The sequence below is a fragment of the Leuciscus leuciscus genome (genome assembly GCF_965113295.1).
Source record: "Leuciscus leuciscus genome assembly, chromosome: 10".
Taxonomy (NCBI): domain Eukaryota; kingdom Metazoa; phylum Chordata; class Actinopteri; order Cypriniformes; family Leuciscidae; genus Leuciscus; species Leuciscus leuciscus.
In genome coordinates, this window is record NC_138734.1 from 2,506,861 (window position 1) to 2,531,190 (window position 24,330).

The 24,330-nt window shown below is 40.3% G+C and overlaps 1 protein-coding gene and 1 long non-coding RNA gene across 3 annotated transcripts in view; one reads left to right on the forward strand and one right to left on the reverse strand.

Moving 5' to 3' along the window:
- Positions 1-24,330, forward strand: part of abcc8b (ATP-binding cassette, sub-family C (CFTR/MRP), member 8b) — a 98,352-nt gene that overhangs the window by 45,929 nt on the left and 28,093 nt on the right. The window contains exons 15-26 of one of the 2 annotated variants that reach the window (XM_082182143.1): positions 1,454-1,585; positions 2,108-2,180; positions 7,088-7,193; positions 7,934-7,966; positions 8,066-8,098; positions 8,182-8,280; positions 10,806-10,890; positions 13,739-13,849; positions 13,932-14,069; positions 15,303-15,416; positions 16,379-16,463; positions 19,311-19,555. In XM_082182143.1, coding sequence (XP_082038269.1) covers positions 1,454-1,585; positions 2,108-2,180; positions 7,088-7,193; positions 7,934-7,966; positions 8,066-8,098; positions 8,182-8,280; positions 10,806-10,890; positions 13,739-13,849; positions 13,932-14,069; positions 15,303-15,416; positions 16,379-16,463; positions 19,311-19,555 — 1,254 coding nt within the window. The remainder of the gene's footprint in view (positions 1-1,453; positions 1,586-2,107; positions 2,181-7,087; positions 7,194-7,933; positions 7,967-8,065; positions 8,099-8,181; positions 8,281-10,805; positions 10,891-13,738; positions 13,850-13,931; positions 14,070-15,302; positions 15,417-16,378; positions 16,464-19,310; positions 19,556-24,330) is intronic. The other variant, XM_082182144.1, reaches the window with a different exon arrangement.
- Positions 9,355-10,540, reverse strand: LOC309507873. The gene is made up of 2 exons (XR_014209268.1): positions 10,085-10,540; positions 9,355-9,882 (listed from the first exon to the last, which is right to left on the reverse strand). It is a non-coding gene; the product is annotated as an uncharacterized lncRNA (long non-coding RNA).

The following is a 24,330-nucleotide window of genomic DNA, read 5'->3' on the forward strand; positions in this document are numbered from 1 at the left end:
AAGACAGCATGTAGAGGGCACTGTAAGTGCTGTAAAGCTGGAGTTCGTTGCACTTCTATATGTGCATGTGAGGGTGCTTGTACAAACAATGATGGTGAAGACAATGAGAGATCCGGTGATTGTGAGTGATAATGATAATTCATGTGAGAGACCATGAGAATTCACTGTTGTTTGTTATGTTATTGCTGTTTTTTTGTTATGCTAAGCAAACCTTTAAGAGTTTTGGAAAAATTTACTATATTATTATTTTAACAATTTGACATAATATAAATATTGCCTTGCAATATTAATTGTGTCTTATTTTTTCTTATATGATTACACTTTGAAATGTATTCACCTGTGGTAAACTGAAAACCATTTCACTTCTATATGGAAATGAATCAACATTGAACATTTGAACCTTCAAAGTTGTGGTAAAAAAAAAAAGGATTTTCAACCACAGTCTTGAAAAGAATACAGGTTCCAGACTTACACAAGCATAAATATAAATAAGCCAATGGACTTCCTGTGGTCAATAAACATAACATAGACACCACATCCTCATTTGTAGCGCATTTGGTTAAAAAATTGTAGTCAAAACCGTTTTTTGGACAGCAGCCATATTGAATTTAGGGAATTTGGGGGGTCCTGATATACCCAATCATAAATGTAAGTATTTCTATGGGTTTCCCATGGTCAAAGAAGGTAAAATAGACATCAAGTTTGTATTTGTATCTCATCTGGCTCAAAAGCTATAGCCGAAACCCTTTCAGGCGGCGGCCATATTGGATTTGGCCGCCATCTTGGTCTCAGGGACCATTGGCTCGGGCGCCCTGGCCAAATCATTTCAGTATCCCCTCAGCTACATCTGTGCCAAATTTGGTGCTTGTAGATGAATTTGCGCGAACAATGGTGTGTAAGGCCCCATACTACAGCCCAAACTGCTTTTTTGGACAGCGGCCATATTGGAATTGGAGGATCGAGGGGTCCAGATATACTGGGTCATAAATATAAACATTCCTATGTGTTTCTCATGATCAATTAAGCTGAAAAACATATCAAGTTTGTATTTGTAACTCATGTGGTTCAAAAGTTAAAGCCGGGACCCTTTTCGGGCGGCGGCCATATTGGATTTGGCCGCCATCTTGGCCCCGAGGGTCGCCGGCTCCGGCGCCCTAGCTAAATCATTTCGGTATGACCTGAGCTACATCTGTGCCAAATTTGGCGCTTTTAGATGAATTTGCGCGAAATTACCTATTTATGTGCTTAAGGCCCCCAACTAATATAGAAATACAATAACAGAGCAAATAATAATAAAAAAACTCAAGAACAATAAACAGATTTTTAAAAAAAGATGTGACTTCTTAAATCAGCCCAATAAAATAAAAAGCTTGATGGTTTCGTCTCGATCCCTCATTGTGAATGAACCCTTTCTGCAGTGCATTAATGAAGTGTTTCTGTTCTCTTCCCTCAGTATGCTTTACAGCTTCAGGCCAAACTAGTGAATCGTAAGAATAAAACCAAACAAGACGTGAACAGGAACTTTGAGCATCAAGACCAGAAACGGACAGAATCAGCGTCTCAGGAGGACGAAGTGTGTCTTAAGGTGAGATTCATATGATATATATTTTAGTGAATGTCAGTGACATTGATCGTTTCTTTGCCTGATACTGTTGATGTTGAGGTTTTGATACTCCATCACAACTACAATTTGCATGGTAACACTTTACAATCAGGTTCATTAGTTAACATTAGCTAATGTATTAACTAATATGAACTTACAATAAGCAATGCATTTGTTACAGTATTTATTAATCTTTGTAAATAGATTGTTAGTGTTAATGTTACTAGTTAATGTTAGTTAATAAAGTTAATTAGTTAAATATCCAGCTGTTTATTGTTTGTTCATGTTAGTTCACAGTGCATTAACTAATGTTAACAAATACAACCTTTGATTTTAATAACGGATTGGTAAATGTTGAAATTAAGATTAATTAAGATTAATAAATGCTGTAGAAGTATTGTTCATTCTTAGTTCATGTTAACTAATGTAGTTACAAACTTATTAACCTTATTGTAAAGTGTTACCATTAGCTTTAACAAGAACGTTATTGTGTTTCTGTTTCAGATTATAAACGGCTACTTCACATGGACACAGGGATGCCCGACTCTCTCCAATATTGACATCAAGGTTCCTTTCGGTGAGGATCTGTCATGCAGTTTCTGTAGTGTTGTACTCGTGTGTTTAACGGGACGAGTAACAGTTTCTGTATGTTGTACTCGTGTGTTTAACGGGACGAGTAACAGTTTCTGTAGTGTTGTACTCATGTGTTTAACAGGACGAGTAACAGTTTATGTAGTGTTGTACTCGTGTGTTTAACGGGACGAGTAACAGTTTCTGTAGTGTTGTACTCGTGTGTTTAACGGGACGAGTAACAGTTTCTGTAGTGTTGTACTCGCGTGAGTAACAGTTTCTGTAGTGTTGTACTCGTGTGTTTAACGGGACGAGTAACAGTTTCTGTAGCGTTGTACTCGCGTGTTTAACGGGACGAGTAACAGTTTCTGTAGTGTTGTACTCGTGTGTTTAACGGGACGAGTAACAGTTTCTGTAGCGTTGTACTCGCGTGTTTAACGGGACGAGTAACAGTTTCTGTAGTGTTGTACTCGTGTGTTTAACGGGACGAGTAACAGTTTATGTAGTGTTGTACTCGCGTGAGTAACAGTTTCTGTAGTGTTGTACTCGTGTGTTTAACGGGACGAGTAACAGTTTCTGTAGTGTTGTACTCGTGTGTTTAACGGGACAAGTAACAGTTTCTGTAGTGTTGTACTCGCGTGTTTAACGGGACGAGTAACAGTTTTTGTAGTGTTGTACTCGCGTGTTTAACGGGACGAGTAACAGTTTCTGTAGTGTTGTACTCGCGTGTTTAACGGGACGAGTAACAGTTTCTGTAGTGTTGTACTCGTGTGTTTAACGGGACGAGTAACAGTTTCTGTAGTGTTGTACTCGTGTGTTTAACGGGACGAGTAACAGTTTCTGTAGCGTTGTACTCGCGTGTTTAACGGGACGAGTAACAGTTTCTGTAGTGTTGTACTCGTGTGTTTAACGGGACGAGTAACAGTTTCTGTAGTGTTGTACTCGCGTGAGTAACAGTTTCTGTAGTGTTGTACTCGTGTGTTTAACGGGACGAGTAACAGTTTCTGTAGTGTTGTACTCGCGTGTTTAACGGGACGAGTAACAGTTTCTGTAGTGTTGTACTCGTGTGTTTAACGGGACGAGTAACAGTTTCTGTAGTGTTGTACTCGTGTGTTTAACGGGACGAGTAACAGTTTCTGTAGTGTTGTACTCGCGTGAGTAACAGTTTCTGTAGTGTTGTACTCGTGTTTTTAACGGGACGAGTAACAGTTTCTGTAGTGTTTTACTCGCGTGTTTAACGGGACGAGTAACAGTTTCTGTAGAGTTGTACTCGCGTGTTTAACGGGACGAGTAACAGTTTCTGTAGTGTTGTACTCGTGTGTTTAACGGGACGAGTAACAGTTTCTGTAGTGTTGTACTCGCGTGAGTAACAGTTTCTGTAGTGTTGTACTCGTGTGTTTAACGGGACGAGTAACAGTTTCTGTAGTGTTTTACTCGCGTGTTTAACGGGACGAGTAACAGTTTCTGTAGAGTTGTACTCGCGTGTTTAACGGGACGAGTAACAGTTTCTGTAGTGTTGTACTCGTGTGTTTAACGGGACGAGTTACAGTTTCTGTAGCGTTGTACTCGTGCGTTTAACGGGACGAGTGACAGTTTCTGTAGTGTTGTACTCGTGTGTTTAACGGTACGAGTGACAGTTTCTGTAGTGTTGTACTCGTGTGTTTAACGGGACGAGTGACAGTTTCTGTAGTGTTGTACTCGTGTGTTTAACGGGACGAGTGACAGTTTCTGTAGTGTTGTACTCGCGTGTTTAACGGGACGAGTGAGAGTTTCTGTAGTGTTGTACTCGTGTGTTTAACGGGACGAGTAACAGTTTCTGTAGTGTTGTACTCGCGTGTTTAACGGGACGAGTGACAGTTTCTGTAGTGTTGTACTCGCGTGTTTAACGGGACGAGTAACAGTTTCTGTAGTGTTGTACTCGTGTGTTTAACGGGACGAGTAACAGTTTCTGTAGTGTTGTACTCGTGTGTTTAACGGGACGAGTGACAGTTTCTGTAGAAGTTTCTGTAGAAATCCCGGGGCTTTCTGGGATAGTCCTAAAATGGTTCAGGTCATACTTAGATGGGAGATGTTATTATGTGAGTATAGGAGACCATAAGTCTGAGTGGACATCCATGACATGCGGAGTCCCTCAAGGCTCAATTCTTGCGCCACTCCTGTTCAACCTGTATATGCTCCCAATGAGCCAAATAATGAGAAAGAACCAAATTGCTTACCACAGCTATGCAGACGACACACAGCTCTACTTAGCCCTATCGCCCAACGATTATAGCCCCATTGACTCCCTGTGCCGATGCATTGATGAAGTCAACAGTTGGATGTGTCAAAACTTTCTTCAGTTAAACAAAGACAAAACTGAAGTCATTGCGTTTGGAAACAAAGATGAAGTTCTCAAGGTGAACGCATACCTTCACTCTAGGGGTCAAACAACCAAAAATCAAGTCAGGAATCTTGGTGTGACACTAGAGTCAGAGCTTAGTTTCAGTAGTCATGTCAAAGCAATAACTAAATCAGCATACTATCATCTCAAAAATATTTCAAGAATTAGATGCTTTGTTTCCAGACAAGACTTAGAGAAACTTGTGCATGCTTTCATCACCAGCAGGGTGGATTATTGTAATGGACTCCTCACTGGCCTTCCCAAAAAGACCATAAGACAGTTGCAGCTCATACAGAACGCTGCCGCCAGGATTCTGAGCAGAACCAGAAAATATGAACATATCACACCAGTCCTCAGGTCTTTACACTGGCTCCCAGTTAAACTTAGGATTGATTTTAAAGTATTATTACTGGTATATAAATCATTCAATGGCCTAGGACCTCAATACATTGCAGATATGCTCACTGAATATAAACCCAACAGATCACTCAGATCATTAGGATCATATCAGCTTGAAATACCAAGGGTTCACTCTAAGCATGGCGAGTCTGCTTTTAGCTATTATGCCAGCCGCAGCTGGAACCAGCTTCCAGAGGAGATCAGATGTGCTCCTACTGTAGTCACATTCAAATCCAGACTCAAAACACATCTGTTTAACTATGCATTTACTGAATGAGCACTGTGCCACTGTTCGTCCGACTGTTTGTACTGTATTTTATTTTTTATTTTTCTAAACTGTTTTAATTATTCTTATTTCTTTTTATTATTTTAATTTCTTCTATGTAAAGCACTTTGAATTGCCATTGTGTATGAAATGTGCTATATAAATAAACTTGCCTTGCCTTGCCTTGCCTTGCCTAGTGTTGTACTCGTGTGTTTAACGGGACGAGTGACAGTTTCTGTAGTGTTGTACTCGTGTGTTTAACGGGACGAGTGACAGTTTCTGTAGTGTTGTACTCGCGTGTTTAACGGGACGAGTAACCGTTTCTGTAGTGTTGTACTCGCGTGTTTAACGGGACGAGTGACAGTTTCTGTAGTGTTGTACTCGCGTGTTTAACGGGACGAGTAACAGTTTCTGTAGTGTTGTACTCGTGTGTTTAACGGGACGAGTAACAGTTTCTGTAGTGTTGTACTCGTGTGTTTAACGGGACGAGTGACAGTTTCTGTAGTGTTGTACTCGTGTGTTTAACGGGACGAGTGACAGTTTCTGTAGTGTTGTACTCGCGTGTTTAACGGGACGAGTAACAGTTTCTGTAGTGTTGTACTCGCGTGTTTAACGGGACGAGTAACCGTTTCTGTAGTGTTGTACTCGCGTGAGTAACAGTTTCTGTAGTGTTGTACTCGCGTGTTTAACGGGACGAGTAACAGTTTCTGTAGTGTTGTACTCGCGTGTTTAACGGGACGAGTAACGGTTTCTGTAGTGTTGTACTCGCGTGTTTAACGGGACGAGTAACAGTTTCTGTAGTGTTGTACTCGCGTGTTTAACGGGACGAGTAACAGTTCCTGTAGTGTTGTACTCGCGTGTTTAACGGGACGAGTAACAGTTTTTGTAGTGTTGTACTCGCGTGTTTAACGGGACGAGTAACAGTTTCTGTAGTGTTGTACTCGTGTGTTTAACGGGACGAGTAACATTTTCTGTAGTGTTGTACTCGTGTGTTTAACGGGACGAGTAACAGTTTCTGTAGTGTTGTACTCGTGTGTTTAACGGGACGAGTAACAGTTTCTGTAGTGTTGTACTCGTGTGTTTAACGGGACGAGTGACAGTTTCTGTAGTGTTGTACTCGCGTGAGTAACAGTTTCTGTAGTGTTGTACTCGTGTGTTTAACGGGACGAGTGACAGTTTCTGTAGTGTTTTACTCGCGTGTTTAACGGGACGAGTAACAGTTTCTGTAGAGTTGTACTCGCGTGTTTAACGGGACGAGTAACAGTTTCTGTAGTGTTGTACTCGCGTGAGTAACAGTTTCTGTAGTGTTGTACTCGCGTGTTTAACGGGACGAGTAACAGTTTCTGTAGTGTTGTACTCGTGTGTTTAACGGGACGAGTGACAGTTTCTGTAGTGTTGTACTCGTGTGTTTAACGGGACGAGTGACAGTTTCTGTAGTGTTGTACTCGTGTGTTTAACGAGACGAGTCGTGTGTTTAACGGGACGAGTAACAGTTTCTGTAGTGTTGTACTCGCGTGTTTAACGGGACGAGTAACAGTTTCTGTAGTGTTGTACTCGCGTGTTTAACGGGACGAGTAACAGTTTCTGTAGTGTTGTACTCGTGTGTTTAACGGGACGAGTAACAGTTTCTGTAGTGTTGTACTCGTGTGTTTAACGGGACGAGTAACATTTTCTGTAGTGTTGTACTCGTGTGTTTAACGGGACGAGTAACAGTTTCTGTAGTGTTGTACTCGTGTGTTTAACGGGACGAGTAACAGTTTCTGTAGTGTTGTACTCGTGTGTTTAACGGGACGAGTGACAGTTTCTGTAGTGTTGTACTCGTGTGTTTAACGGGACGAGTAACAGTGTTTTGTCTCTCTCCGCGTCTCAGGGCAGCTGACGATGATCGTAGGGCAGGTGGGATGTGGGAAATCCTCTCTCTTACTGGCGGCACTGGGAGAAATGCAGAAGATATCTGGAAACATCACATGGAACAGGTGAAAACAACATTAATGCAACATAAAGTGAGGAGAGGCCATGCTATATTGTGAATGTAGTAAAACTAAATATATTAAAATATTCACTTTAATTGCACTCAAGCTAAAATAAAAGTAAGTGTAAATAATTAAATTAAAACTAAATGAAATAGTAGAAATGTTGCCCTGGCATAACAATGAAAAATATTTCTACAGCATTTATTAATCTCAGCTAATGTTAATTTCAATATTTACTAACACGTGATTAAAATAAAAGTTTTATCTGTTAATATTAGTTAATGGACCTGCGCTGACATGAATTTACAATGAAGAAGTTTGTATTAATTAATGTTAACAAAGATTAATAAGTACTGTAACTAATGTACTGCTCATTGTTAGTTAATTTTAGTTGAGGCATGAACTAACCTTAACTAGTGGAACCTTATTGTAAAGTGTTACCATAATATTGAAATAATCATATAATAATACTAATAGAAAATGACAAAAGTGTGTAACAAAATTACTAAAAAATAAATAAATAACAAATAAATAAATAAAACAAAACAAAAATCTAAATCATAATTTTAGTAAAAACTGTAACAATACTTAAGTAACACTGTATTGATCATCAGCCTCTGTGCATTTTGAAATCCATTTGTTAATCCATTTTATAATCAATATTAATATCATTTTGTGTTTAACTTTTGCATTTTTATATATTGGATTGGATTGCATATAATTAGTGCTTCATTTTCTCACAGTTTACCCAAGAGTGATTCAGAAGAAAGTGTGAGGTATAATATGTTATTGATTTGATTTATATGATTTCTGTATTTGCTTTTATTTAAATCATTCATCAAAATTATTCATCTTATTTCTCTTTTGTCTGACAGAGCTCATCATACGAGTGGAAGGCCGTCACTGCCGTAATTACATTATTATTTTCACTGCATTCTGTCCCGATCCCGGGTGTTTTCCCGTGTTTTCAGGGTGTTTTTGTGTTTTTCAGGAAGAGAGGTTCGGTAGCCTACGCTTCCCAGAGGCCCTGGCTCTTAAACGCCACTGTTGAGGAGAACATCCTGTTCGACATGGCTCCCAATGAGAAAAGGTATCCCACACACACGGGCTGCAACAATATATCATGTCACAATATATCGCAATACAAAAATACAACAATAAGAATCGTGGATAGTGAAAATATGTATTGTGAATGGTTCAACCAAAATAAAACTTACTGTGTGAGAAAAAAATTCAAGTTTTCAGTTTGAAAATGTTTTGATAATATTGAATATAATGTATAATAATGCAATGGGGAAATATATGTGGGTCCTGATAATGCCAAATGTCTGATGTTACCAGTAAAAAGTGGCATTATTTTAAATATATCTTGTCAGTGACAGAGATCAAGCATATTCATCTAAAATAATTCAGTATTTTCAGCTTCAGAACCATGAATATGTTTATTCTGGTGTCTCTATTTATAGTCCAAGCTTATTCATTTTCACACACAATGTAATATCAAATTTAGCATTTTAATCAAAAGTAAATTTTTGGTTAACCTTTTATCATATGTCTTGGAGTATCGCAATAATATCGTATCGTGAGTTCAGTATCGTGATATGTATTGAATCGTTACACCCCCACCGCACACAGATCCCTGTGATTCCCTAATGCATCCCATCATGTCCCGAACTCCTGATGTTCAGTCATGTGAGAGATGTGTGTGGATGAAAACTGCACAAACACAAAGACTGGTTTTACTCTCAGGCCAGAGGCGGAAGAAAAATGGTTTTGTCTGCTTTACAGATTAACAACCGGGAAAAAAACAGTGGGATTTCAATGGCATTCCCAAAGGGCAGTGTTGTTAGCGGGAAACAAAAATTTGAGCTTGTCCACAAGGTTTTATGTTAGTGTATCTGTGCAGGAGCTTCTCTTACAGTTCTCCATTTACAAACGTGAAGTTCCCCGCTGGTTAACACTAGTTAGATCAGTGCTATTTTACTATCAATGATAGATTAGATTTTGTTTTTAAATTTTCTGTTTTAAATTTAATTGTAAAAGTTGTAATAATTGTAATCATTGTTGTTGTTGTTTTGTTTTTTTACGGAGGCCTACTGTAGTTTCATCCTTTTGAACTACCTTAAAGCTACCTTAAAGCAAAAAAATAAAAAATAAAAAATCATAAATGCTTAAAGGAACACTCCACCCATTTGCATTAAGCTTTGCATTGTTAGAAACCCAGTCATACTATTGAATGGTCGTGCAACACCCTCTCATTTTCCCCTGAGACGGGAGAAATACGTATTTACCTCGTAACACTTCCTCCCACAATGACGCAACAATCGTCATTTTGCGTCATTGTCGGAGGAAGTGTAAGAGGGGAGGATTTCTGTTGAGACTACAAGCACTAGTTCCCACCCTTTCAAACCCGCCCATGGGGGGTTGGACCTAATGCGCTAACAGACCTATCACAGATCAGTGCCAGTGCGTTTGATTTCACCGGCAGAAACCTGCATGTCCGGCCGTCGAGATCGTCCAAAATGTCCGGGATTCGGCTTTGCTTTCTACGGTCGCCATTCATTGTTTACATGCACACCTTTTGTTTCAATCTAACTGAATTCATTCCGATTGGTGAATCTGAATGTAGTGTTTACATGAACACTAAACAAGTGATCGGTTGATGTGCGTTTTACCATTGCTAAGAAAATACCTGCTCCTCAATGAGAGATAGCCCAGAGACCGGTACGTCTCACAGGTGCTCATCAGTAATCACGCCACCGGCTTTTGTGTTCTACAGTCGCCATTCATCATGTTTACTGTGGCGAGCAGGACGAGGCTAGGGCCGCGGGAGAAAGACGCGAGGCCGGTGGCCTGATCGGTTGATGTGCGTTTTACCATTGCTAAGAAAATACCCGCTCCTCCGTGAGAGATACGAGACCAGTGCTTCACAGGTGTCGGTCATCAGTGATCACGCCACCGGCCTCGTGTCGTTCTCCCGCGCCCTTCAGCCTCGTCCTGCTCGCCACAGTAAACACAATGAATGGCGACTGTAGAACGCAAAAGCCGAATCCCGGACATTTTGTGCGATGCGATCTCCAAAACCCGGGCAGACTCAAGACTAGTAACTTAGCTTAGCTTTATTGTTTACAACTGCTCTCTAACCGGTAGGCGTGGCTTGGGAGTGGCCTCATAGAGCAGCGAAGCAAGTGCATTCTGGGAGTTGTTGTCTTTCATCCACATGAGCCAAAAATACATTTTCTGGCTTTTCTCAGTCTAGAAAGCTCCAAATTCAAAAATAATTTCACATTTCTTCTACATAAATGACCCAATTTAAATACACATTCATCTTTCCAGAGGTGGAGTATCCCTTTAAAAGAATGTAAGTGCAATATGAATTTTTATTTTTATTTTTTTTTAACAGGACATGTTATAAACAATAAATCTGGTTTCAAATATGATACACTACTCCTACTACTAATTTGTTGGATTGACAGTTCTATGTGAAAAGCTTGTAAACTGTTTGAGACATGTGTAATGATTGAGCTGTTGTTGGTCAGTTTTAGACGTGTGTAATGATTGAGCTGTTGTTGGTCAGTTTGAGACGTGTGTAATGACTGAGCTGTTGTTGGTCAGATATAAGGAGGTGATGGAGGTCTGTCAGCTTCAGCCCGACATCGACACACTTCCACAGGGAGATCAGACGATGATTGGAGAGAGGGTACGTCTAACAAACTAATCCAAACACATATTCTGCTCATATTCTGCTTATTTCTGTCTGAAGTAGTGGTGGAACGGATCACAAAATTCACGGTTCGGATCATTTACGGTTTTTGAGCCATCAGCAAAAAATATATATTTTTATCCGAACAATTTACATTTACATTTACATTTATGCATTTGGCAGACGCTTTTATCCAAAGCAACTTACATTGCGTTATCCTATACATTTATACATAGGTGTGTGCAATCCCCTGGGATCGAACCCACAACCTTGCGTTGTTAACGCAATGCTCTTACCACTGAGCTACAGGAAAGCTTTGATTGATGCCACTGTGTCCCGGCTGAGATTTGGCTGTACTCGTTCACCAGCCTCTCTGTATGATAGCCCGTGGTTTATGATATGGTCTATTATAGTAGCTCTTATTTCATTAGTTACCCTAGCTCTGGCCCTTCTTTGAGCGCCACCACGCATTCTAACTCCTCTCCCTCGCCCCACTCCTCTCCCTTGCCCTTGTCCTTGTCCCACTCCTCTCCCTTGCCCTTGTCCCACTTCTCTCCCCTGCCCTTGTCCCACTCCTCTCCCTTGCCCTTGCCCTTTTCCCACTCCTCTCCCTTGCCCTTGTCCCACTCCTCTCCCTTGCCCTTGTCCCACTCCTCGCCCTTGCCCTTGTCCCACTCCTCTCCCTTGCCCTTTTCCCAGTCCTCTCCCTTGCCCTTTTCCCAGTCCTCTCCCTTGCCCTTGTCCTTGTCCCACCCTTCTCCCTTGCCCTTGTCCTTGTCCCACTCCTCTCCTCTGCCCTTGTCCCACTCCTCTCCCTTGCCCTTGCCCTTGTCCCACTCTTCTCCCTTGCCCTTGTCCCACTCCTCGCCCTTGCCCTTGCCCTTGCCCTTGTCCCACTCCTCTCCCTTGCCCTTGCCCTTGTCCCACTCCTCTCCCTTGCCCTTGCCCTTGCCCTTGCCCCACTCCTCTCCCCTGTCATTGTCCCACTCCTCGCCCTTGCCCTTGCCCTTGTCCCACTTCTCTCCCTTGCCCTTGCCCTTGTCCTTGTCCCACTCTTCTCCCTTGCCCTTGCCCTTGTCCCACTCCTCTCCCTTGCCCTTGCCCTTGTCCCACTCCTCTCCCCTGTCCTTGTCCCACTCCTCGCCCTTGCCCTTGCCCTTGCCCTTGTCCCACTTCTCTCCCTTGCCCTTGCCCTTGTCCCACTCCTCTCCCTTGCCCTTGCCCTTTTCCCACTCATCTCCCTTGCCCTTGTCCTTGTCCCACTCCTCTCATTTGTCCCACTCCTCGCCCTTGCCCTTGTCCCACTCCTATCCCTTGTCCCACTCCTCTCCCTTGCCCTTGTCCCACTCCTCTCCCTTGCCCTTGTCCCACTCCTCGCCCTTGCCCTTGTCCCACTCCTCGCCCTTGCCCTTGTCCCACTCCTCTCCCTTGCCCTTGTCCCACTCCTCTCCATTGCCCTTGTCCTTGTCCCACTCCTCTCCCTTGCCCTTGCCCTTGTCCTTGTCCCACTCCTCTCCCTTGCCCATGTCCTTGTCCCACTCCTCTCCCTTGCCATTGCCCATGTCCCACTCCTCTCCCTTGCCCTTGCCCTTGTCCCACTCCTCTCCCTTGCCCTTGCCCTTGTCTTTGTCCCACTCCTCTCCCTTGTCCTTGTCCCACTCTTCTCCCTTGCCCTTGTCCTTGTCCCACTCCTCTCCCTTGCCCTTGTCCCACTCCTCTCCCTTACTCTTGTCCTTATCCCACTCCTCTCCCTTGCCCTTGTCCCACTCCTCTCCCTTGCCCTTGCCCTTGTCCCACTCCTCTCCCTTGCCCTTGTCCTTGTCCCACTCCTCTCCCCTGCCCTTGTCCCACTCCTCTCCCTTACTCTTGTCCTTATCCCACTCCTCTCCCTTGCCCTTGTCCCACTCCTCTCCCTTGCCCTTGCCCTTGTCCCACTCCTCTCCCTTGCCCTTGTCCTTGTTCCACTCCTCTCCCTTGCCCTTGTCCCACTCCTCTCCCTTGCCCTTGTCCCACTCCTCTCCCTTGTCCTGGTACACGTCTTCCTCTACCTAGTGCAGACATTTTTATTTATTTATTTTGTTGCTCTATATTGTTCCCTTTCCACAAAAGATCAGCCCAAAAGGTCCTCTTTTATACCATATGGGCATGCGATTGAAAGAACCTCAACACCTGAGTGTGTTTCCTAGATGGGAATCAGCTGTGATTTATATATTTGCATAATTCAATCAGCTGTTTCTCAGTAACAATACAATAAAATACAGGGGATATATTTGTGTTTCAATTCACAATATAAACAGCTGTTTACCTTGACTTTAGCCTGTAAGGTTAGGTTTAGAACATGGTGTTATCTGCTCTGACATACAGTGTTAAAGCACTGGTAAATTTGGCAGTAAAAATCCATTGTTTTGGTCTTGTTTGAGCTTGTGTGTAAAAGAAGTTCAAGCATTTTAAATTAGTGTTAATTGTATGCATTTAGTGTTAAAGCAACAAGAAATGTGTTAATAGTATAGCTTACACAGATGGATGTAGTGCTAACTGTGTTAAGAGTTTTGGAAAATTGTTAAAAGTATTGAAAAATCTGTCATAGCAATCGTAAAAAACTGTAATGACACAGACAACAGCAGGAATATTAGGCTGCTGTCACGTTAAGACCAAATGCACCGACCAAAAAAACGAACAAACATACAAACGATCTCTCTCTCTCTGCACACAGATAACATGCGAGTATAAACTTTCACTCTATAATGGTTAAATTTAGCAGTTAATCCGCGAATCACATGCGCGCCGAACCGTGTGACCTGATCCGTACGGATCACGGATCAACTGTGACCCGTTCCACCCCTAGTCTGAACCGGTGTTGATGTCCCGGGTCCAGGGCATCATCCTCTCCGGAGGCCAGCGTCAGCGGATCAGCGTGGCTCGAGCTCTGTACCAGCAGACAAATGTGGTTTTCCTGGTGAGTTCTGAGAAACGTTTCGTTCGGTACACTTTCTAAAGCCTCATTCAGTAAAAATAAGCCCCATAACCTTCACTTTCAGGACGACCCGTTTTCAGCTCTGGACATTCACCTCAGCGATCATCTCATGCATGAAGGGATCCTCAAGTTCCTCCGACAGGAGAAGAGGACCGTTGTCCTGGTCACTCACAAACTGCAGTATTTACCTCATGCAGACTGGGTAGGGAGCTTTTTTTATTTATTTTTTATGTACAATGTGTTGAATTACATGATTAACTAATTAACATGTCAGTTTTATTATGGCCGCCTATGACGTTTGCAGTCATTCCATAAGTCAGCCTGAATGGGTCAAACTGTGGAATATAATGGCGCTTTTCCATTACCAGTACCAGCTCAACTCGACTCGACTCGACTCAGCTCGGCTCGGCTCGGCTCGCTTTTCGCTCCGTTTTCCATTGCAGATAGTACCTCCACAATAGTACCTGGTCGTCATAGCGACGCCGCAGGAAACTGCCGTGACTTAATCTTTTACGCGAGACGCGCGAGACACACCCGCTACCCACACACACAGGACAATGGAGGAAATCGAGTGTATGCTGTTTTTGGATGTTTTTGTTTTTGTTTTTGCTGTTTTTTATTCAGGAAACTCCGTCTGGCGCGTGCAATGATGACGCAGTGAATAGTGACGATTCTCTCTGACCAATCAGCAGTCTGCTGTGTTTTCACGTCACATTTTAGTATCGCCTCAGCTCGCCTCAGCTCGCTCAGAACCTCGCCGGAGGTGGTACGAAAAAAAGTACCTGGAAGCAGGTACAGGTACAACTTTTACACAGTGGAAAACCAAACAGAGCCGAGTCGAGTCGAGCCGAGCCGAGCCGAGGCGAGCTGGTACTGTGTAGTGGAAAAGCGCCATAAGTAGAGAAATTACTTGTCATAACATAATTTATGCATTTTCAGAGCAATTAAAAAAGCATCCGAAGAATACATATTATCTATGGAATGCCAAAGCTGACATAATAATAAATCAATAAATAAATATACGAAGAAAAAAAAAAAAAAAAAAAAAAAGTTAAAAAATTTTATAAATAAATTCATAAATAAATATACAAAGAAATGAAATACATATATGCATAAATAAATGTGAAAATAAATGAAAGGGGAAATAAATAAATGCATAAATAATTAAATGAAAACAATGTGGAAAAAATACAATTATACTGTACATAAAAAAGGAAATAAAAGTATAAATAGGCCTACTCATTTATTTATTTACAGTTCTTTGTATATTTATGTTTTTATTTATGTTTTTATTTTATTAATTTTTTTTTACATTTCTTCGTATATTTATGTATTTATTTATTTATTATTATGTCAGCTTTGGCATTCCATAATAATCAGTATATGTGTTAACTTATACAGTATAAAGTGTGCTTTGATTGCATTGATGGCACAGATCATCGCGATGCGGGACGGGACGGTCCAGACACAGGGGACCCTGAAGGACATCCAGTGTGCCGAACCCGAGCTGTTCGAGCAGTGGAGAACCCTGATGAACAGACAGAACAAAGTAAACAAATAAAATAAAATAAAACATGTTTGTAATGATGTTCTTTTAAAATAAATTAATGATAATAATATTGATGTATGTATATAATTTATAATATAAAAAATATTAACTTATTAATCACAAATAGTTCTCACTTTAGAATAGGAATACCAGGAAAGGACATTGCTTTTTGACAGGAATGACGGGACTTAAGTGCTTTAAACCAACCTTTATTAGACATTCATTAATTCATATTCAGTGTTCCTCAAAATGTTTACAAAAAAATTACAACACTTTGTTAATTACAGTGACAATAAATGAAGAACTCACTGTTTGTATATAGTCTATTAATGTATTAACTACAGTTTGTAAACTATTAATTAACTATAAACTAGTAGTTTGCAAATTATTTATAAGTGCTTTGTTGCTGTATACTTATTGTAAAGTGTTACCAATAAGGTAAATTCATATATTAGTGTATTTATACAGTAAATGAGTGTACTTAATAAATGTATAAATAAATATAATAATTTAATTATAAAAATGCTTCTTTGATATGATGCTTTTAAAAATAAAATAAATAAATGCATATTTCTTTATTTGTATTAATGTATTTATAAAATATTTGATATGATGTTCTTCTCAAATACTATATATTTTATTAATTTATTTATTAAAAATCTTTGACAAAGTTCTTTTAGAATTAATTTTATTTTTTAATTAATTAATTGATTTATAAAAAATGCTTCTTTGATATGATGTTCTTTTAAAAATAAAAAATAAGCTATTTTATTTATTTAATACATTAAATGAAGTTATGTATGTATACATATATATATATATATATATATATATATATATGAAATGCCTCTTTGATGTGATGTTCTTCTAAGCTAACTAAATAAATCAGTGCATTTATTTGATATATTCATGTCCTGTGTTGGACTGTATTTGACTAATGCAGTGTTTTGTGATTTGCTCAGGAGAACAGCACAGAACTGAAGAGGAAGAGCTTCAGACGGGCCATGTACTCCAGAGACACTCTGGCCACGGAGGACGAGGACGAAGGTAAAGCGTGAAACTCACCGTCAACAAGATGTGCTGAGCCTCTGTTATTATCAAACATCAGGGAAGAGAGAGAAAAACTTATATACAAACTGTATTATTAATGTGTTTTTAGGTGCAAGAGTTTGTATACTCTAAAACAATGGAAACACTTTACAATCAGGTTCTTTAGTTAACATTATATAATGTATTAACTAGCATGAGCTAACCATTAACAATACATTTGTTACTGTATTTGTTAATCTTTGTTAGTGTTAGTTAATGAAAATAAAGCTGTTCATTGTTTGCTCATGTTAGTTCACAGTGCATTAACTAATGTTAAGATTTGAATAAAGCATTAGTACATTTTGAAATTAACATTAAGAAATATTAATAAATGCTGTATTCATTATTAGTTAATGCTAACTAATGAACCTCATTGTAAAGTGTTACCAAACACTTGCTCATCCTCTGACAGGTCATTATCATTATCATTATCCGGTTACATAACCAGCAGTTTTCTGAAACGTCAGCTCATGATCAGCATTGCATCTGTCGTTGTATGATCAGTGTGTATGTCTTCTGCAGTTCTGCAGTGTGACTCTGCTGTTCTTGTCTTCATGTGTGTGTGTGTGTGTGTGTGTGTGTGTGTGTGTGTGTGTGTGTGTGTGTGTGTGTGTTGGACTCATGGGATTGACCCAGCGGCTGATGTCTCTGTTAGTGAACTGAAAGGTCTGAGAGACTCAATGGCATGTGAATGCTTTGAGCGGATGAATAGCATGAAGCCCGAGGATGTTAAAAACACCAGTGTTCACTATAATGCAACAAGCTCCTTTCAATCGTAGAGTTATGTAATGCATCGACAACAATACAATACACAAAGTGTTACTGCGCTCCTGTGAGCTTTAATAATAAAATGAGGTGTTCAGTGTGTAGGTGGACAGTATTTTAAAGTGCTTTATATCCACGAGAAACCCAAGGATACGCTTCTGTCATGGCATTAGTGATGCTCATTATACCCCGTCCTGCATTATCTCCACGGTCATGATGACATTCACAATCCTGTGCGAGTCTGAGGCTCGAAATGCATGAAGTGTTTGAGAAATAGATGCACTTCTCACTTCTCCCTCTTCCTCGTCACGCATGAGTTCATTTCTGCTGTCGTTCTGCATGTTTATTCAAACATCCTTCTGAGAAAATGACTCTGTTTAAATTAAATCACTGTTTCCAGATCAGCTTGTGACGGTTTATCTCTGATCTTTGCTTATCACAAACATTTGAACTTTTAAAGAAGTGAGTTATTTCTGTGCATCTAGTGTCAACCAGCTAAATGTTACTAAATACATTTTATTTTAAATAATATTTATATTTAATTTTATGTTTTTATTTAATGTTTTTACAGTTTTTAAAAAAAAAATAGTTTTAGTTTTAGTTAATGACAAATAACGACATATTTACAGTACAGGTCAAAAGTTTGGAGACATTACGTTTTTTTATATTTTTGAAAGAAGTCTCTAATGCTTATCAAGGCTGCGTTTATTTGATAAAAAAAAAAACAGAAAAAAACAGTAATATTGTGAAATATTATTACAACTTAAAATAATAGTTTTCTATTTGAATATACTTTAAAAAATAATTTATTTCTGTGATGCAAAGCTGAATTTTCAGGATCATTACTCCAGTCTATCACATGATCCTTTAGAAATCATTCTAATATTCTGATTTATTATGAGTGTTGGACACAGTTCTGCTGCCTAATATATTTGATGAATAAAAAGTTACAAAGAACTGCATTTATTCAAAATAAAAAAAATATTTTCTTATAATATAAATCTTCTTTACTATCACTTTTTATCAACTTAACACATCCTTGCTGAATAAAAGTATTGATTTATTTCAAAAAAAGAAAGAAAAAATTACTGACCCCAAATAACTGACCAGTCGTGTATATTGCTGTTACAGAAGATTTCTATTTTTAAAACATTTGCTTCTTTTTTTATTTTTTACTTTTATTTTTATTTTTTACTTTTTATTCATCAAAGTATCCTAAACAAGTATCACAGGTTATGAAAAATTATTAAGCAGCAGAACTGTTTCCAACTTTGATAATGAATCAGAATATTAGAATGATTTCTAAAGGATCATGTGATAGACTGGAGTAATGATCCTGAAAATTCAGCTTTGCATCACAGAAATAAATGATAATTTAAAGTATAATAAATTCAAAACCAATTATTTTAAATTGTAATAATATATCACACTATATATATATAAAAAATCTGTATTTTTGATCAAATAAATGTAGGCTTGATGAGCAGAATAAACTTCTTTCAAAAACGTTAAAAATAGTATTGTTTCCAAACTTTTGACCTGTACTGTATATATATATTAGTATTAGTGTATTTATGATATTAGTGTATTTTAAAATATATTTATTAGTGCTGGGCAGCGATTAATCACATCCAAAATAAAAGTTTGTGTTTACAAACTTTAAATAATGTGTGTGTACTGTGTATACTTATTTTGTTTATATAAATACACACATATGCATGTATATATTTAAGAAAAATTTGTTATTTATATATAAAATATTTAGATATACAGTATATGCATGCAAATATTTCTTAAAAAATATACATGCATATGTGTGTATTTATATATACAAAATAATTATACACAGTGCATTAATCGTTGCCCAGCACTTATATTTATATATACTCTATTTGGACAGAATGCAATTTTTGAAATTATACATTTCACTTTCATATAATTCGTTCCGGCTGATCTGAGCGTGATCTGTGACTGAACTCTGCTTAACCTCGGTCAGAATGAGATTGAATGGCATTGTGTTGTGTGTGTGTGTGTTTGCAGACAGCTCAGCCAGCACAGATGAGGAGAGCCTCAGGGCGGAGCTGCGTCACAGGACCCATCTCCCCTGGAGCTCGTTGTTCTCGTACCTGAGATCCGCAGGCCTGGTCCTGCTCGCTCTGCTCGTGTTCTCTCAGCTCTGCAAACACACACTCATGGTGGCCATCGACTTCTGGCTCGCTCACTGGACCACACACGTCATCTCAGCGCAGATCGAGACCAGTGAGAGGAACTGCACCTTCACTGGGGTGAGAGAACTGAGACACACACACACACAGACACACGCAGACACACACACACACACACACACACACACACACACACACACACACACACACACACACACACACACACACACACACACACACACAGATAGACACACAGAGACACACACACACATGTAATCGCAGCGCAGATCGAGACCAGTGAGAGGAACTGCACTTTCACTGGGGTGAGAGAACTAAGACACACACACACACACACACACACAAACACACACACACACACACACACAAACACACACACACACACACACACACACACACACACACACAGACGTCATCGCAGCGCAGATCAAGACCAGTGAGAGGAACTGCACCTTCACTGGGGTGAGAAAACTGAGACACACACACACACACACACTCACACACTAACCCGACCCCTAAACCTACCCATCACACACACACGCACACACACACACACACACACACACACACACACACACACACACACACACACACACACACACACACACACACACACACACACACTAACCCGACCCCTAAACCTACCCATCACACACACGCACACACACATACACACACACTAACCCGACCCCTAAACCTACCCATCACACACACGCACACACACATACACACACACTAACCCGACCCCTAAACCTACCCATCACACACACGCACACACACATACACACACACTAACCCGACCCCTAAACCTACCCATCACACACACACACACACACACACACACACACACTAACCCGACCCCTAAACCTACCCATCACACACACGCACACACACACACACACACACACACACTAACCCGACCCCTAAACCTACCATCACACACACACGCACACACACACACACACACACACACACACACACACACACACACACACACACACACACACACACACACACACTAACCCGACCCCTAAACCTACCCATCACACACACGCACACACACATACACACACACTAACCCGACCCCTAAACCTACCCATCACACACACGCACACACACATACACACACACTAACCCGACCCCTAAACCTACCCATCACACACACACACACACACACACACTAACCCGACCCCTAAACCTACCCATCACACACACACACACACACACACACACACACACACACACACACACACTAACCCGACCCCTAAACCTACCCATCACGCACACGCACACACACACTAACCCGACCCCTAAACCTACCCATCACGCGCGCACACACAAACACGGTGAGTAATGTCTTGTCCTGTTATTATCATGCGTCGCGTCTGAATGCGTTGTTGTTTTTGGAGCTCTATCGATTTGATTTATAATTCTTGATTTTTCTCGCTGCCTGCTGTGAGTGTGTTTGCTTCGGAGCTGTAAGCTCCGTCTTAGCCTCGTATTTCCTTGTTTTGAACCATCATTTACTACAATTTCTAGTTGTTTATATTACTACTAAATACAGCTTACCCAACCCTGACGCATAACACGCTAGTAATTCGCTAGCCTGTTAACGCGCCACCCTTGCGCTCAGCTATTTTTATTTATTTATTTTCTCTCGCGCCTTTGAGTTCATAAAAGCTCAGGTGAATAAGAAACACTCAACAAACACGGTGAATAATGTCTTGTCCTGTCATTATCATGCGTTGCGTCTGAATGCGTTGTTGTTTTTGGAGCTCTATCGATTTGATTTATAATTCTTGATTTTTCTCTTTAAACCCGCTTACAACGAACATTTTCTACTCTTCCTCACTGAGAAGCACTACTGCTCAAACCTCATTGTTACAACGCGGACTGTTGAGCAGACGCGTCTCAAGCCTATTAGTGATCCAACGCTGCATACTCTTAAAGGTTACGTCCGTGGATCACGGCTGAACGCGTCTTCTCCACACTCATTTACAAACAAACTTATAATATAAATTAGTATTAATATTGATAGCATCACTGGTAGCTTCGTTGCTAACTCACTGTCCATCTGTTAAAATGGCGAATATATCAGATGTAAGTAGTCTACCGCTTGGTGCAGGTGAGGACACATTTGAGCTTCACGCACTGCAGTCTGAGCTGGAAGCTGTTGAGAAACAGATCCACAACCTTTTATTGAGACAGGCCGAGCTGAGAGACCGGTGTTTGGCTCTTGAAACATCACGCGCCGACGCACACAAATCAGTGTTTAACGTTACTAACCCGCTGACTCCGACCGCGTCTACTCCGTGCGTTCCTCAGCATCGGTCGCAATCAGCCATGGTCTCGTTCACTCCGGCTCCAACACGCCACCACGAAGCCTGGGTGGTTCCGCAGCGGAAGACGCGAGTCAGGTTTAGACCAAGACTTTCTCCGACCCTCCCGGTTTTCGAGTTATCGACACAAAACCGCTTCTCCCCTCTACGCGAAACAGAACGCGATGCTGTGATCATCGGCGATTCCATCGTTCGGCACGTACACGCTACGTTAGGTAAAAGTAAGGTGCAAAGTCACTGCTTCCCTGGTGCTCGTGTTTCTGAAATCGCTGCTCGCGTTCCCGAGATCCTGAACGGTGACGAGCGCGTCGGAACTGTGGTCCTGCACGCGGGAGTGAACGACATCAGGCTGCGCCAGACGGAGATTCTGAAGAAAGACTTCAGGAATCTAATCGATACGGTACGCAGCACATCGCCTGAAACAACGATCATTGTGTCAGGACCGCTTCCCACGTACCGACTAGGGCATGAAAAATTCAGCAGATTATTTGCGCTAAATGAATGGTTAATGTCATGGTGCAATGAGCAGAAACTGCTCTTTGTAAATAATTGGAATCTGTTTTGGGAGCGTCCTAGGCTTTTCCGTGCTGATGGCTTACACCCAAGCAGATTCGGAGCGGATCTTCTGTCAGATAACATCTCCAAAATGTTAAATACCCTTTGACTAGTAACCAAAAGTCCAAATCATAGTCTCTGCTGCACCAATTCAACTGATATAAATACTAGTGTAGAACATTGCATAGAAACCGTGTCTATTCCTCGTTTAGTGAGATCAAATAATAAATCTAATGCAGGATCTAGGAAAAATCTAATTGTTATTAAAACAGAAAATGTTGCTATTAGTAAACAAAAACTATTTCTAAAGCTAGGTCTTCTAAACATTAGATCACTCACACCTAAGGCAGTTATTGTAAATGAAATAGTCACAGATAATAGCTTCGATGTACTTTGCCTTACTGAAACCTGGCTTAAACCAAATGATTATTTCGGTATTAATGAGTCTACTCCTCCTGGATACTGTTATAAGCATGAGCCCCGTCTGATTGGCCGTGGCGGAGGTGTTGCAACCATTTATAAAGATATTCTAAATGTTACTCAGAAAACGGGTTATAAGTTTATTTCATTTGAAGTACTTGTACTAAATGTTACGCTCTTAGATGTTAGAAAAACATCCCTATTATCTCTAGCCTTGGCTACCGTATATAGACCGCCAGGGCCTTACGCTGATTTCCTAAAAGAGTTTGCAGATTTTCTCTCAGACCTATTAGTCAATGTCGATAAAGCATTAATTGTTGGAGATTTTAACATACACGTAGATAATCCAAATGATGCGTTAGGAGCTGCGTTTACAGATTTATTAAATTCATTTGGGGTCAAGCAAAACGTCACCGGACCAACTCATCGTCTTAATCATACACTCGATTTAATTATATCACACGGAACCGATCCAACCGATATAGATATCATTCCACAAAGTGATGAAGTCACTGATCACTACATGGTAACTTGCATATTACGTACTGCTGTAATATGTCATGCGGCGTCGCGTTATCAACCAGGCAGAACAATCCTCCCATCCACCATAGATAATTTCTCAAATTGCTTATCTAATCTGTCTCAGCTGCTGCCTGAACCCAAACAAACAGATGAACTAGAAGAACTAACTAGCACTATGAGCACCATTCTCTCTAGAACATTGGATGTGGTTGCACCTATTAAATTAAAAAAGGTCAGAGAGAAAAATAAAGCACCATGGTATAACAATACTACGCATGTTTTAAAGAGAGAAACCCGTATTTTAGAGCGTAAATGGAAACAAACTAATTTAGAGGTCTTTAGAATCGCGTGGAAAGACAGTATGTCACGTTATAAAAAGGCCCTAAAAGCTGCCAGGGCTGAGCACCTCCGCAAACTAATAGAAAACAACCAAAACAATCCAAGGTTTCTATTTAACACCGTGGCTAGACTAACAAATAAACAGACGTCACCCGAACAAAATATCCCGTTACAGTTCAGTAGTAATGATTTCATGAACTACTTCACTGAGAAAATAGAAAGCATCAGAACCACAATTATAAACGTTCAATCTTCAATCGCGCCTTACAATTCAGCTTCAATTATCACCCCGAAAGAACAATTACAGTGCTTTACAACTATAGAACAAAAAGAGTTAAATAAACTTATCACTTCATCTAAAACAACAACATGTTTATTAGATCCTATACCAACTAAACTACTGAAAGAAGTGTTATCTGTAGTGGAAGAGCCTCTCCTCAATATTATTAACTCGTCTTTATCTTTAGGTCATGTTCCAAGAACATTTAAACTGGCAGTTATAAAACCTCTCATTAAGAAACCACAATTAGATCATAATAATCTAGCAAATTATAGACCCATTTCAAATCTTCCATTTATGTCTAAAATATTAGAAAAAGTGGTGTCCGCTCAACTGGGCTCTTTCTTGCAACAAAATGATATCTATGAAAAGTTTCAGTCTGGATTCAGACCGCATCATAGCACTGAAACTGCGCTCGTTAA